General features: G+C 52.7%; 6 protein-coding genes across 6 annotated transcripts; 3 read left to right on the top strand and 3 right to left on the bottom strand.

The window, feature by feature from the left end:
• Positions 1-1,251: 1,251 nt before the first annotated feature.
• Positions 1,252-4,024, bottom strand: ARP5 (Actin-related protein 5; the record flags this gene model as incomplete). Its single annotated transcript, XM_062945604.1, has 4 exons — positions 1,252-1,582; positions 1,638-3,391; positions 3,447-3,767; positions 3,844-4,024. The coding sequence occupies 4 exons, from the start codon at positions 4,022-4,024 to the stop codon at positions 1,550-1,552; spliced, it is 2,289 nt and encodes a 762-aa protein (XP_062801605.1). The 3' UTR covers positions 1,252-1,549.
• A 492-nt stretch (positions 4,025-4,516) lies between these two features.
• DAD4 (DASH complex subunit dad4) lies at positions 4,517-5,044 on the bottom strand (the record flags this gene model as incomplete). The annotated part of the gene is made up of 5 exons (XM_062945603.1): positions 4,950-5,044; positions 4,845-4,901; positions 4,746-4,790; positions 4,607-4,691; positions 4,517-4,545 (listed from the first exon to the last, which is right to left on the bottom strand). Exons 1-5 carry the CDS (start codon positions 4,950-4,952, stop codon positions 4,517-4,519), a joined length of 219 nt encoding a protein of 72 aa, XP_062801604.1. The 5' UTR covers positions 4,953-5,044.
• A 191-nt stretch (positions 5,045-5,235) lies between these two features.
• QC764_304840 (uncharacterized protein) lies at positions 5,236-5,859 on the top strand (the record flags this gene model as incomplete). The annotated part of the gene is made up of 1 exon (XM_062945602.1): positions 5,236-5,859. The coding sequence occupies one exon, from the start codon at positions 5,236-5,238 to the stop codon at positions 5,857-5,859; it is 624 nt and encodes a 207-aa protein (XP_062801603.1).
• Positions 5,860-7,142: 1,283 nt separating this feature from the next.
• GOT1 (Golgi Transport) lies at positions 7,143-7,683 on the top strand (the record flags this gene model as incomplete). Its single annotated transcript, XM_062945601.1, has 3 exons — positions 7,143-7,164; positions 7,234-7,325; positions 7,384-7,683. The coding sequence occupies 3 exons, from the start codon at positions 7,143-7,145 to the stop codon at positions 7,681-7,683; spliced, it is 414 nt and encodes a 137-aa protein (XP_062801602.1).
• A 1,341-nt stretch (positions 7,684-9,024) lies between these two features.
• On the bottom strand, positions 9,025-10,179 carry PFY1 (profilin, required for normal timing of actin polymerization in response to thermal stress; the record flags this gene model as incomplete). Its single annotated transcript, XM_062945600.1, has 3 exons — positions 9,777-10,179; positions 9,481-9,564; positions 9,025-9,305 (listed from the first exon to the last, which is right to left on the bottom strand). The coding sequence occupies exons 1-3, from the start codon at positions 9,787-9,789 to the stop codon at positions 9,025-9,027; spliced, it is 378 nt and encodes a 125-aa protein (XP_062801601.1). The 5' UTR covers positions 9,790-10,179.
• Positions 10,180-12,398: 2,219 nt separating this feature from the next.
• QC764_304800 (uncharacterized protein) lies at positions 12,399-14,549 on the top strand (the record flags this gene model as incomplete). Its single annotated transcript, XM_062945599.1, has 1 exon — positions 12,399-14,549. The coding sequence occupies one exon, from the start codon at positions 12,399-12,401 to the stop codon at positions 14,547-14,549; it is 2,151 nt and encodes a 716-aa protein (XP_062801600.1).
• Positions 14,550-14,828: the final 279 nt, after the last annotated feature.

Below are 14,828 nucleotides of genomic sequence, written 5' to 3'. Positions count from 1 at the left end.
CTTGCCCAAAGTATGAAGAATGGCAGTTGATGTTTTGAGCAGCAGGTACCTACTCGTTCAGAGACTCGACTAACCATGAATAGGCACAATATCCTCTTTTTCCCTTTCCTGTTTTCTGTCTTTCTACCCCCCTTCCCCCCTCCCCCCCCATCCCTCATAGTGATACTCAATTGCGTGTCCATCACCATCCACCATTAATTAGTTATATACATATCCCCCTTTTCCCAGCATGTAACCACCCCTCCATAATCTCTCTCTCTCTACCTTTTTCCAAACCCCTTTGAGCACCCCTCACATCCCATTTCATCCCCCCTCCCCCACGCCGCTTCCCCATCCAATCCAGCCACATCCTACCACAGTTTAAGTTGCAGAGTGTAAAATGATGAAGTGAAGTGAGTCAAATACTCGTCGTGGCGGTGGTAAATTCTTAGTTGTGCTCATCCCTGGCCTCATGCCAACTCCTATCATCCCCCTCGCCTTCCTTCCCGAACTGAAGCCGGGAATTGGTGCGAGCTACCCTCTCGTCCATGGAACGCCCGGACAGGAACCAGGTCAGCCAGACGAGGAAGAGGAAGCAGGAGATCCAAATCAGGATTAGACGGGGGGAGCGCGGGGTGCGGGGGGCGTAGGGGGAGAAGTATTGTTTTGCCATTGCTGCTCCTTTCTTGCGCGTTTTTCTGGTTGGGATGTGTGGTTGTGGTTGTAGGGTGTGGATGAAAGTTGGTGGTGGTATGTGGATGTGTTGTGTTGTTACTGTGTTGACGTGGTGGTGGTGAAGCTTGATCTTGGCGGCAGCTCTTCGCAGATGTCAATGCCGTTTCCTCAAGCAAGTCGACGCCTCTTCTCTGAAAACGGAGATTGAGTCCCAATTATGCCGTACAACCAGCTCAGTGTCAGTCGACCGTTTCAAAAAGATAAAGTTGAGGCTCGAAAAGCAACAAAGTGACGTTGTTCACTTCCAACTCGAAGCTTGAGCTTAAAGAGCTCCGAGCTTCCGGTTCTCCAATCGATATGGCCCGTGCTCAAGCTCTCACTCCTCACATTCAACCCTAACCCGATCAACATGTTCGAGTCAGTCAAGGACTCAACACCACAAAAAGATCCACCGGTATGGAGAACAAAAAACATACAACACCAGGGATTCCCCAGTGGTCACCCACCTGAGTACTAGTCTGGCGATCAGCTGTTTGACTAGGGGAGAGCGGACGGGATCCCGTATTTTCAGCTGTCTGTGGTCGTATGTGGTTGTTCGGGGCGGATTGTGTGTTCATATGTGGTGGGTTTTATGAGAGGATAGTAGCCATACTTAGCAGTCCCAAGTCTAGGTGTAGAAGGGGCAGCAGATATATGAGGTGTTCACACCACGAGAGACTTCTCGCAAGGACATTTTCAACAGTCCCAAAACTGGAACAATACATGAATAAACATCTTATAACACTGCTATGCCTATCGCATTATGCAGACCTTCCAGGCATCCGAAACCATCGCGCCCTTTCCTGTCCCACGATCACCTGCATTTTCTCCCTGCTATGTCTCTGTGTAAACTGATCTACCCAGCAAAGGCATTCCCCAAATCATGCTCCTATATCACTTGTTAGCACATCTCTCTCTCCCACCAATGTCAAAGGCAATCTCACCTTCATGTACTCCCCCCCCTTCTCCTCATACTCCTGCCTCGTCACCCTCGCCCTCCTGCACTCCCCCGTCCCCGCCCACCCCGCCGCCCCCCTCCAAGCATCCAGCACCGCATCCCCCGCCCTCCTAACCCTCAACTCACTCCCTGCAGGCAACAACCCCATCAACCCCCTCCTCAGCCTCTCGTCAAAGTTCTCAAACAACGTATTCCCCCCCGTAAGGAAAACATCCCTCAGAAACTCATCCCTATACTCCTCCCCTCCCAACCCCATCAGCCTCTGATTCAAAATATCCCCCGCAATCTCCACAATGCCCGCTTGATCAACCCCCGCGATCGCGCTCGGCTGAAAAATCACCTCCGGCACCCTTATCCGTTCCACATTAAGATGCAGCCTGTGCGTCTCGGCCGGATTAGAAGGATCAAACGGTCTCGGCCCATACCGAAACGCATGCAGCAGACTCTTGGACCAGTCGTTCTGCGCCTCAAGCGTGTTCTCGTAAGTAAAATCCTTGTCATACTCCAGCAAGTCCGCCTCCAGCGCCCTCACCGCAGCCTCCAAATCTTCTTCCCCCTCCTCGTCGTCGTCAGAGTCCCCCTTGTTGGCGCCGATAGCCACCGACCGGTAAACACCCCAGTCAGCATCATCCGCCCCAAAGTCATCATCATCCCCTCCGCGCCTCCGCTTGCGGCTCCCGCCCGTAGGTGTGTCCGAGGCCAGGTTGGCAATGTTCTTCATGCGTATTTGGCTGGCGAGCGACTTGCGATTGCCCAAATCAGCCTTCAGCCGATCCCGTTCCTTGATCTGCGCCAGCTTCGCCAACCTCGCCTGCCTCTTGTCTTCCAGCCACGCCTCGAGATCATTCGTTCTCCTCTCCTCGTCCAACCTCGCCTCCTCTGCTATCCTCGCCTTTTCAGCTTCCTTCTCCGCCCTGGCCCTCGCCCTCGCATCGTGGTTGGACTTCAGCAGCCGTTGCTGCCTCTTTTGCTTGATCCCCGCCTCGTCGAGCTGGTCATCCGGCACGTCTAGGAGGCTAAAATCAGGGGCTTCCTGCTCCTCCTCTGGTTCACCCAGGTCCTTTGTCCGCTGCTTCTTGATTGTCTTTTCCAGCTCCTTGATAATCTTCTCGAGCTGTGCCTCGTCCTTGACTTCAGCATCATCGAGGATCCGCTTCGTCTCCTTCTTGGTCTGGTCAACCAGCCGCCTCTGGACATCTTTGTAGTATTCCAGCTCCTCTTCCTTCTTCATCAGCCGCTCGAGGCGCATCTTGGCGGCTTGCTCCTGTAGTCTGCGGCCGCTTTCCTTCTTGCGCTCAGCGATCCGTGCAAGTTCCTCTTCCGATTTCTGAATAATGACCTCTTCGGTGTAAGGATATTGCACAATGCGTTCTCTGTCCTCCAGGCCGGTCCATTCTAGGTACCCCGAGAGTTCCTTGTCGTAGTCTAGAGATACGTAGCAAAAGTCCCGCACCATTTGCTCAGCCTGGGAGGCGTTCAGCTTCCCGGGGAAACCGGTGTGGTACTTCAGCTTGATGAGCTTGAGAAGGTATTCCGCCTCGTGCCAGCCGCCCCAGTTCAACCTCGTAGCTTGAGCTAGCATGGGTTTTTGGTTGTAGATAGGAATGAGATGGGTTGAGCTGTATGATGAGGATACGACAAGGCCTGTGTCGCCCTTGTTGTGGCGGTATGAGAAGAGAGAGTCGATGCCAGTGACGAGACTTGGTGCTTGGTAGCACTCAAAGATGATTTCAGCCATGGCTGGAAAGTGTCAGCACAACAACAGTATCAAGATAGAAGGGGGGAAAACACAAACATTTCCTCGAGTATGGAAAGTTGGCGACAGCTTCCGTCATAACAATAGGCATATCAATCCCGCCCTCCACCCCATTCATGCCAAGCTTGATGAAGATGTGGTCCAAAACATGCTCCATCACATCCCAGTTGCTTACGATGCCAGTCCCGGCCTCGAACGCATTGCGGATATGTCCCCTCGCAGTGGTGTCGGCGTAGCAGTCCTGGCCGGCGAACGAAAAGGTCTTGGCTAACTTGCGATCTCGGTACTTGGACATGATCGGGGGGATGGACAATCGGGGTTTGTCCTCGAAGGACCAGCCTGCGCGGACATTGTAGGAGCCTACGACAAAAAAAAACAATTGACATGTTAGCAATCTTGGTCTTGGTGTTGGGGACAGCAAAGCAAGCTGGCATACCATTATCAATGACAATCGCGGCCTGCCCTTGAGGCAAGGCTAGGGCGCGCTTGCGGCCGTCTGTTTGTGGCTCGAGGTATTTCTCGAATCTGGCTTCCTTGACCGGGTGCAATGTCGGTGGTGGGAGGGTCATCCAGGCATCCCGTGTGCTGACAACCCCTTCCATTGCCGAGGGCGCCATTGCTGCGAGTCGCAGATGGCAGGTGTACGGAAGCGCGCAACGTAAGGTTTCTGGTGATGATGTTGACGAGTTTGGTAGAAATTCTCGAGGGGATTTTGGTATGATTCTGGACCGGATGTAACGTACTTGGAAAACTGGTTGCTAGTAAAAGAGATATTATTGCTTTGCCAAAGAGCAAGATGGGAAGTTGTAAGTCCAGTGCGCAACGCCGCCATCCGCCTCGAGCTTGCCGCTGCCGGGAGCTGTCAGGGATGCGCGCCGCACCGTGCTGATACAGTTGGAATTCGGAGATGCACCGTGCGGTTGTTGTAGGCACTTACAGAAAGTCATCAAAACTATAGATGATGAATATATCGACTTTGGCACTCAGAACAGTCTAGAAATATAGTATTCCTAAACGCCGCTGTAAAATGCTTCCTGACATCAACATGATGAGCTTGCCATGGACACTAGCCTTGTTACTCAACCCATTGCAACTCTTCGCAGGTTACTTCACGCCGGGTCTTTCAAGTTGTCCGTAGCTGTACCGGTGTTAGTACAGTTCACAGTTGCATGTGACCCTTTAAAATCATGAGAGCTTACCCTCGAGATGGAAAAGGACATTGGACTGGTAATTCTTGAACATTTGGGCTACCAGCTCAATGTTCATGTTCTGAATGTTGATGTCCTACCAGCCGATTAGCTTGATATTAAGCAGTGATTTTGGAATATGATGTCCTACTTGAAGGGTCTTGTTCATGACAAGAATGGACTCGTTCAGTTTCTCCTGTATATCCATGAGTATGTGCTGTCTGCTTGCCATGTACCTAAGTTGACTTACGACATTGGTGATAATGCGCGACAGCAGGAGGTTCTGCTGATGCTCGTGTGGACTTTCCTGTTGCTTGTTAGTCCATATCATAAGGAAATATATATGAGAACGTACCATCTTGAGGGTTATCACAGCTCTGTCACTCCAAAATTGATGGCTTTCGTGGTAATAATGACTTGAATGGGCGAAGCATAACGTACAGCCCCACCCCCACAAAGTGTTTGGCGGGGCACGCTTTCTGGAGCGCGTCAACAGTGCGAACAGCAAAAGCGGTCAGACGCGGCAGAGGTTCCAACACTTGAAGCTCCCAGCACTTGTTCCAGAAGTTGGCTCGCCATTGATCGCTGACCACAGCCCGCCGCCACTCACCCATCAGCTCTCCAGCATCACTATCATAACCATGGCATCACAGAACCCCGAAGTCCTCGCCGCGCAAGCAGCCCACACAGCCCTCCTCGAGCAACTCGACATCCACTCCATCCACAAGACCTTCCGCAACCCACACTGGCGCCCCAACCAGCGCCGCAACAAGAACATCAAGACCATTCTCGGCGACGCCCAAAAGAAGGAAGCTTCCGTGATCGCTACCCCCCAAGACGCCAGCGGCGCCGCGACTCCAAAAGACCAAAACGACGACGGCCTCTCAACGAGTGGGACGTCTACACCTGCCAGCAGCGGCGGCAACAGCCTTCAACCCAACCTCGCCCAGGCGTCGAGGAGCTTGTCGAAGCTGGTGCTGGAAAAGTCATTAAACAACAACAACAACAACAAGCAAGGTAATGGAAACGGCAACGGAGCCACGTCCTCTGCCCCAATCCCAACATACACCAACATCGAAGGCGCTCCAAGTCTAGCTCCACAGAAGCGGTACTGCGACGTCACTGGTCTACCAGCACCATACATTGACCCCAAGACGAGACTAAAGTATCACAACCGGGAGGTGTTTGGGATGATTCGATCTCTGCCCAATGGCGTAGGGGAGCAATTCTTGGAAGCCAGAGGGGCTCAGACGATACTGAAATAGAAGCGGGGCCAGTGGTTGGGAATCGCGTTCATTTGTTTTTATGATTGGGAAGCACGGCGTTACGGAAGCAGGGCAAAGGCATGGCAGCAGTTCCACAATAGAATCATAAATATCAAGATAATAAATTGTTCGACCAACAAAGTCAGGCCCCATCTATGCAACTCGCTGCCTTTCGACAGGAGTATCAAGTTGACGCCCCGGCTTAATCGTGATCAGTTGCTCTCTGCCTGAATATCGACAGACTTCCGGGTAAGGATCGGGATTACCAAACTCGGGGTGCTCCCAACGATGAGCGATGGGAGCCGTCGCGGCAAGTGTTTTTGTGTTGAGGGGGACATGAGAGAAAGGCGAGATATATATACCTACCGTCATTGACCTTGGCCATTGGAATAAGAGCTGACAGGTCTGTCAGTACTGGCAGTCTTTTTTCCCAAGAATACATCATCCTGGCGGCTTTGGGTATTTGTTGCTGCTCATTGCTCAACCAGCTTGGTCCATCCTCAGATGTTTCTTCGATGCAAGAAAGATGATTTTGACTTTCTCCAAAAATTCAAGAAAAGCTCCTAAGAGTGGAGTCCTGTCATCAGCCAATCATATTTCCATCTTTCAAACCAGGGCCCTGCCTGCCGCAACGAGAAAGAAATGCTTAGGCCCCCTTTCCGTCTGTGAGAGAACCCCTGAAGAAATGTCCCTCTTGGCGTTGTCCCTTCCTGTCGCAAGCTGTTGCGTTGCGCTTGCTGTTGCAGCTTATCCATCATCCAACTGCTTTCGTGTCTTTGAACTCTTGATACTTTACACACCACGACAAATCATCTGTAACACAATTTTACCTATTGCGAGCTAGGCAGCAGCAGCTTTTTGTTTCCTCTTCTCGGCAGGACAGATATTACTTACCTTACCCTTTTCGCCCGACTAAAACGATACTTTGATTCAAGGCTTCACACCACCAACGATCGCCGACCATCGTCTGGACAACGACTGTGCCCTTCTCAAAATTCACCCCGAACACCGCCACGATAGCACCGCCGGGATTAGGAAACCGCAGCACCTGTCATACTTTCTGCTCGACCCAACGGGATTCTTCCTACGCACGATACAAACGTCAACAAAAAAGCAGACCGAGCAGTCTCTCACAAGGTGTGGGGGAGGCAATTCGGAGACCGTGTTCGGAGGAACACATCGTGGTGCTAGGGACACATCATCACGATTCTGTGGTGGCTTGCTGGACAGCTCTCTTGGCTGGTGCAATCATTAAGCAGAGACGTTGTTGAGACAAGAAGATGATGTGGTTATCAGACTCGCAGAGTACGTTCCCCCCTCCCCCTCCTCACATCCCATCCACCCTTCAAGGTAGTAACTAACAAACCTCCTCAGAGGTCGGAGTGGCCTTCTGCTCAGGCGGCGGCTTCTTTCTCATAGGGGGTGTACTCCTCTTCTTCGACAGAGCCATGCTCGCAATGGGCAATGTACGTTTCTTCTTCCTCTCCCCTTTCGCACCACCACTCACTAACCCTTTGCCCCCAGATCCTCTTCCTGATCGGCCTAACAATCATCATCGGCCCTGCCAAAACAGCCGTATTTTTCGCCCGCCGACAGAAAATCCAAGGAACTCTCGCCTTCTTTTCAGGCCTGACGTTGATTTTCCTCCGGTGGCCTCTGATCGGTTTTCTTATCGAGCTGTACGGGATTTTAATCTTGTTTGGGGACTTTTTGGGGACGATTCTCGGGTTTGCGAGGAATATTCCCGTTGTTGGGCCGTATGTGGGCATGTTGGTTGACAGGACGGGCTTGGGGGCGAGGAGGAATGCTGAGTTGCCTGTTTAGGTGATGGGGTTCCTACAGGTGTTTAAGCGACGGGGTAGGAGGCAACAGAAAATGGAGGATGATCATTTTGAGGTGGTGGACGACAAGCTGGTGGACGACAAGCTGGTGGACGACAAGCTGGTGGACGACAAGCTGGTGGACGACAAGGTGGTGAAAAGAAAAGATCCGCTTGATGTAGGGGATGTGAGAAAGGCGGGGAGGAAGTGGAGGAAGACGTGGATGAGGATGAAGCCTGTGGTGGAACAAATGGAGAAGGAAAAGAGGGAACGGGGGGTGGAGATGGCGAGGAAGATCTATGAGGACTGGATTGCTGAACAGGAGAGGCAGAGGGTGGAGGCGTGTGCCAAGGAGCGGTTTAGACAATTGGTACTGCGGAGGGAGATGGAGTTGACTTGTCGGGAGATTGAAAAGGAGAAGAGGAAGATGGAGAAGAGGCGGGAGTTGTTGGAGGCGTTTTCGAGGAATCCTAAAAAATACACTGGGTGGGTGAAGAGGGGGGCTTGTTGTGTAAACGTTGGTAGGGATGAGTAAGTACAACTTTTTATTTTTATTTTTTAATATGGTGAGGTTTGGGTTTTTTTTCTTCTTCCGGGAGAGGAGGGATATGACTGTCATGACGACGAGTATAACATGTGGTAATGGGAACAAGCGAAGATTGGACAGGTTACCTAGCTCTCTGTACCATCAATGGGTTGAGAAAAGTAAAGGGGGTATAGCGATGTTTTAATGGTGGTGGTGGAAAGGCGTTGGGAGAAAAAGAGAAATATTCCCCTGTTATAGATAATATTGATGGAGGAGGAAGGAGCGGTTTGTCTTGTGTACGACTATGATTGTACGGAGTATGAACATGGCCCTTTATGGGACAGGGATAAGAAGAGTATTATAGATGAGGAATTCAACGAGGCTCAGGCGCGCTTTGTGTTTTCAGCACATTGATATGTTTCCAAATCGTTGCAAGTGATGCGAGAAGCAGGAAAGGAGATATCAGCTTCTCAGTTGTGATAGGGAACATAGACCTAGCTAAGTAGGGGGTTGCAAAAGGTAACAAGCATCGACAACCAGCACCACCAGCACCACCAGCACCACCAGCACCACCACCGCAGCACCAGCTACACCAACACAATCAACAACAGCGATATAATCATCTCGAACCAGCCAGTTGTGCACATTCATTTGAGAGATTCAACAAAAAAAAAAGGGGTGTCTTCTTTCTCTTTCCCTCATTCCTCATCCCACCACCACCATCTCTAATCAACCATCTTCTTCTCATGAATTGTCATAAACCCCCCTCTCTTTAAACAACCTACCGCCGCTTTCGTACACCACCAGTCTTTCCCGCACTTAATAACCAAGACCAATCAGGTAATCAGCCAGCGCCTCGACCGTCTGGGTGGCGTTGCCGGCCTGGGCGTTCTCGCCGTAGTGGCCGACGAGGATGGCCTGTTTGGTCTTGACGATGCAGATGCCCGTCCTCCCCTGGCGGCCGTAGACGTGGCGGTCCTCGTTGCGGGTGGCAACGTAGCGCTCTCCGCCGACGTGGATGCCCTCGGCGAAGGCCTTGGTGGCAGCGGGGCCGTTGGACTTGTCGGTTTCGTTGAGGATGGAGATGATGGAGGTTATTTCTGAGGGAGAGACCTGGGCATGAGAGTTAGAATGGGGGATGGTTTTCGGGGTGGGGATGGTGTGGTGGCAGGGGTGAGGCGGTGATGGAGGAGGAGGAGGAGCGGTGTGTAAAAGGGGGAGGGGGGGATGGGAAAAGGGGTTGTTCATGTTGATGTCGGAATAGGGGGAACGTACGGTGAAGCCGGGGTCGCGGCCCAAGTGCTGTCGCCGGCGGCGCTGACGATGGCGGCTTTGTCGATGTGGCCGGAGCCGACGAGGCTGGCGGGGGGGAGAGAAATGTTAGATTACTGTGGTAATAGCAGGGATTCTATGGGTATCTATGTTCAGGATGGGGAAGTAGTGGCTCGTACCTCGAGTCAACATAAGCTGTTGTTGTGGTGGTAAGGTTAGCTAAACCGACTCCTGAATATCCCAAGGTGGGGTTGTTTCCCAAGCTTTGCTTCCGCGCGGGTTAAAACAGAACGACGTACCTTGCCAGGACATGATGTGTAGGTTGCTGTTGTGTGTCTGGTTCGGTGATGTGAGGGGATTTATTAGGGAGAGACGATGCCGATGTTAGGGCGAGTGTTGTGTTGTTGTTGGTGTTGTTGTTGTTGATGGGGGAGGGGCGCGCGAAAAGAAGTTGTTCGGTGGTTCCAGGTGCCGACGACGATAGGTTTCTGGGCCTTTCACTCATTCCAATTTACCCCGCCAGCGGAGGCCGTTTTGCTGAAGACGGGCACGGGAGAAGCACACCAGCCTACCACAGTGAGGGACTGCAGCGTTGAGTTTGTATTAGGTAAGCCACCTACACTATCCTTTTTGACCGCCAGTGTTAGGAGCGGTCCACCAGTCGTCACTCAAGCAACTGTGTGCTGGCGGGCTCGGCAATTGCCCAACATTCGGCGGGAGCATCCGAGAAAGCTTTTTTCTTTGTCATTTTCTGTCCGACCACCCAATGACGGTTACCACGCCTCATATGCTCAATTGAGCATGAAAACAGCCCAGCCCGCTGTGATCATCTTGCGATAAGGTCTGCGATATGCCACTAGGATGACGACCCAAACGTGACGCATCGGTGGCTACGGCCAAGAGAAATCCTCAACTCCAAAAATGGAGACCAGAGTGAGTTGTTCTCTGGAGACATTATCCGATATTCGAGGGGCCATCGTCATCACCGGAGGAAGCTCGCTACCATTGTCCGCCGCATCCTTCTTGTCGATTCTCTCGAGTTGGACACAGCTGAACAACCTTCTATTTAGCCAACGCACTGAAGCAAAAGAGTCGAGACATGTGTGTGTGCTGGTACAAATCCGAGACGCTCAGAAGGAGATCATGAAGAATCACGCAAGCCGCCGCTGCTCAAACAATGTTCTAGAAGCCCGAGATCGAAACTGATTTACCCATCCAAGCGGGTAATCCTTCTCTTCTTCACCAAAATCTGACTCGAAGACATCAGCAATCACATCATTCTCAATCTCATCCCCAGGCGATCGTCCGTCCGAGGTTGGCGGGGCCATATGTATTTCTGAGACGTAGCTCTACGGCCTAACCCTGTTTGTCACTACGAAACAAAGTCTTCGGCAATACTTGGCACTTGACAACTTCGACTTCAACTTCAGACGAGACGACACTGCAACACCCGCACGGTCCGAAGATGCCAAATTTCTTTATGGCCGTTGTCGGCTGGGTTGCTGAAGCATGAACGAGTTGGCATGTTTGATACAGCATGTCTCCACAGCTATGGCCAACGACAAACATCATGAATTTCCCTTCAGCGGTCAAGCCACCACTTGCCTGTTTCGCATGATGACTGAGGCCATTAACTCTTAGGAGCCCCGATATTACCAACGTCGTCAGCTCGGCTCAGACAGCAAATTATTCCAATGGCACCAAAACATTTGACTTGTAGCAATCGCTAATAAAAGCCCATCTTGGTTACGATACGGAACATATCAGGCTTGGCGTCGTTGTCTTGAAGAAACGGCCGGCTCCGCAGTGAAGGCTAGTGTTGGTGCCCCTTGAAGGAGCGGAATTATTTCTCTTCAACATGTCCAACTCATCAGATGCCGCATGCAGTTTTGTTGTTCCTGCAGCAAGCCACCATCCCAAGCACCAACTAACCAAAGAGGGGTTGTCTCACAGTTGGGATCGGCATCATCAAGATAACAGACGCTCATGTGGTGACCAACTACGCATGGAGGAGGCGGCTTATACCAGGAAATGACCAAGGTAGTCCACGACATTGAGCCTGTATAGTACCAGGCCGTCTGGAGAGCGGCCCGCGGAAGTTGTATGGTCGAGTCGGCGGCCCATCGCTCCGCGCCTGCATCCGGCAGTGTAACGACATGTCGACGACAAAGATGCCGGATGGCACAAGGACTGGGGAGAGCCAGCACACGAAAGGAGGGGAGGGGGAAGATGGTGAAGTTCTGAGACACAGATTCTGCAGCGGGGCCTGACAAGGATGTCCTCCCGCAACATGGGTCGGTTGCGGCCCCTCATCGTTCGTTCGAATGCCGGGGTGCATGGACGATGTGCTGCCCTTTGCGGGACATGAACCCTCAACGGGCTGCCCAGGGGTCTCGGTGTGTCCACGACCCCTGTGGGCGATCAACCTCACCCAGAATAACCGCCGCCCTTCTCTGACTGACAGCGTGGTCAGAAGGCTCGAAATTCGCTCGTCGACATGTTGACACGGCTTCAGGCTCAAAATGTCGAGTGTCAGACACGAGGCTCAACAAGGCTGCTGCTTCCCAAAACACAAGCGGCTGGATGGCTGCTTGGGACGGCCTGTACGGATGAGTGGCTGAAGATATGTAGGTGATAATCTCCCGTTGTCTTCCACTCAGGACTCTTCCTGAGCCTCTGCCTCTTGTTTGGCTGCTGGCCTTTAATGAGGCTGTATTTTCGTTCTCCGGCGTTTGCGGCGTCCCTACAACAACAAAGGGCCATCTGCCTTCTCGATTCGTCCAACGGGTACCCCTCCGTAAATTAGACGATATTTTTCGAAACTACCCCGTCGACAGGGACCAGCTCCGGGACTTCCTGCAGCAAAAGTGACCTGCAGGGCCCCTGAGTGGTTGCAGTGGTTCCTGGGTTAAACGGCCACCATGTTGAAAGCGGCTAGGCGCCGTGCCACCTCAACAGCCCAAGATGCAGGAGTTAAGGTCGACGGTCGAGAAACGCACGGTCCGACGGCCCCCTCCACAGTCCAAGGACCAGGATCTGTATCAGATCCGCGCGATACAACAAGCACCAGCTCCAGACAGCCCAGCCGTCCAGTTGTTCAAAATGCAGACATCCCCCCCATCGCGTTTCCCGGAGGGCGGAACCCCTATCTTGACCGTCCTCTCCCCATTCCTCCCCGGCCCAAAACACCCTCCAACAAAACATCTACGGCCGTTGCTGCTGCCGTGGCAGTCAACACAGTCCCGCCTGTCATGCCGGCGAGGCCAAGTACCTCTTCAGGACCATCCAGCAAGGCGGCTGCTGGCTCAAGACCAAATTTTGACAAACGACAGTCCAGGGACGACATGGCTTTGAACATGGGCTCCAAGGGCAAGGGGCTCCAGCCATATATCATTGGCGTCAAGGGATCTGGACCCTTTACACCCGAGTCTAGTCCAGGCAGAATGAGAGCACCATCACCGGCACCCAACTTTTCAGTTCCTTCTCGGGTCATGACGCCAGAGTCTTTTCACTCTGGGGAGATTCCCATCGGTATGGCTTTGGGTAGTCCCACACAGGTTGTCGGCTATGCTGGGAGTTGGAATGGCTCCACTCAGAACATAGGCTACCAGGCACAGGTCGAGGCAAACGTTCAGAGATCACCATCACCGCCGCCAGTACAGAAGACGTCAGAGCCCACGGTTCAAAGGACGAAGACTCAAAAGAGGAGGCTGTTCGGGTCGTTATTTGGGAGGAAGCATGCCGAGCCAGCAAAGACGATGGAGACCGCCGAAGCAAACCAAAGTACTGTGTCGATCACGGTTACTGGTCCTGCAGAAGACAATGTCCCGACAAGAAGCAAAACAGTTAGCGGCAAAAAGGCCCCGAAACACAAGCCTATCGTGGTTAGGTCCAACACTTTGAAGGAAACCTCATCCCAACAAGACCTGAGAAGGACAGAAGAGCAGTTGAACAGCTTACAGCCATTGCCGGGAAGCTCTCCCTCCAAAGCGCCCATGTTGCTAGACCTGGAGATCCCAGACGTCAGGTTAGAACGCTACAGCATCATGTTCAGCGGCGTCTTGAACCCCAGCGGCACGACATCACCACAGTCCAAATCCTCGTTGTTGGAAAGACGACAAGCGACGTTGGAAAAGCTGAAGACGATCAAGGACCAAGAGGAAGAAGAAAGGATACGACCTCGGCGTGCCACATCCCCGCAACCCATGAAATCTCCAGGATTCACCCTCTTCCCCCAGGCCATGTCCTCGACCAACTCGCTCGCTCCTCCACCACGGAAACTTCAGCGATCCAACACCTCGCCTTCGGTTCTCCCATCACCAGCCAGAGCAAACTTTTTCAGCACCCAAGAAGGCTCACCAGAGGCGGCGAAAAAAGAGCGCAAAACAGTCAGGATCGTTTCGCCGCGAGCAATGGACGAGATCAACCGTGCGGCTCAAGTTGAAAAGCTCCGTGAGCAGCAACAAGCCCAGCTAAACCCACTCCGCCAACCTCCACCAACAACAAACCCCTTCTACTTTAGACCCAATAACTCGGCCCTCATCCTCGACTCACCTGTCAGCTTCGCCACAACCTCCTCCCTCGCCGACGAGGATTACGAGCCGTTATCAGCCAGAGCAGCAGTAACTGCCATCCCGCTCCGCCCCGCAGTGCCAGAACCAACATGGACGATGATTTCCCCTCCCTCCTCCTCGTCAGATAGCTCCAAGCAGTCGGCTGCCTCGTCAGTAACTACCAGTCCCTCCCTCGATACTTTACGGCCCTTGGAGCACAAGCCAAAAGTGCCGCCAGTGGAAGAAGACGACGTTGCTCTCAAGGCAGCAGTTGAAATCTCGATAGCGAGACAGATTAGTATCTCCCGACAACAGAGGAATATGCTCCGGCCGCTCGGGCAAGGGGCGACAATGTCGAGTTCTGCAAAGTCGGGGGCGATAAGGGGGAGGAGCGCGACGGTGGGAGGGGGGAGGGTTCAGGTGGAGATTTTGAAGAGGGGGACGAAACTTGGGGTGCCAATGGTGGTAAACGGGGGGGAGAATAGGAGGAGTGAGTTGGTGGAGGTTGTTGATCCTTAGGGGAACAAAAGGCAGGGACCCACTCGTACATTCATTTGGAGGGGATATATCTTTCAATTCTTGACAATCTTTTGGTCCTTTGAAGGATGAACACCGCTGCCTGTCTGGGACAGGGCGGTTTAGAGCACACTACCACACAACGACAACAATGACGACCATATCAGCGAGATGGAGGGGGAAAGAGATTTCATTTGTGTAAATATTCGATTCTACTGGGTGGATTTGGGATTTGGAAAGGGGTTGGCGAAACCAGCCCACCACCACCGGGCAAAGCAAGCA

This window comes from Podospora pseudoanserina, chromosome 3 (assembly GCF_035222485.1).
Source record: "Podospora pseudoanserina strain CBS 124.78 chromosome 3, whole genome shotgun sequence".
In the NCBI taxonomy this organism is placed as follows: domain Eukaryota; kingdom Fungi; phylum Ascomycota; class Sordariomycetes; order Sordariales; family Podosporaceae; genus Podospora; species Podospora pseudoanserina.
The sequence above is the reverse complement of the archived record's forward strand: the minus strand, read 5'-3'. Positions and strand labels throughout refer to the sequence as shown.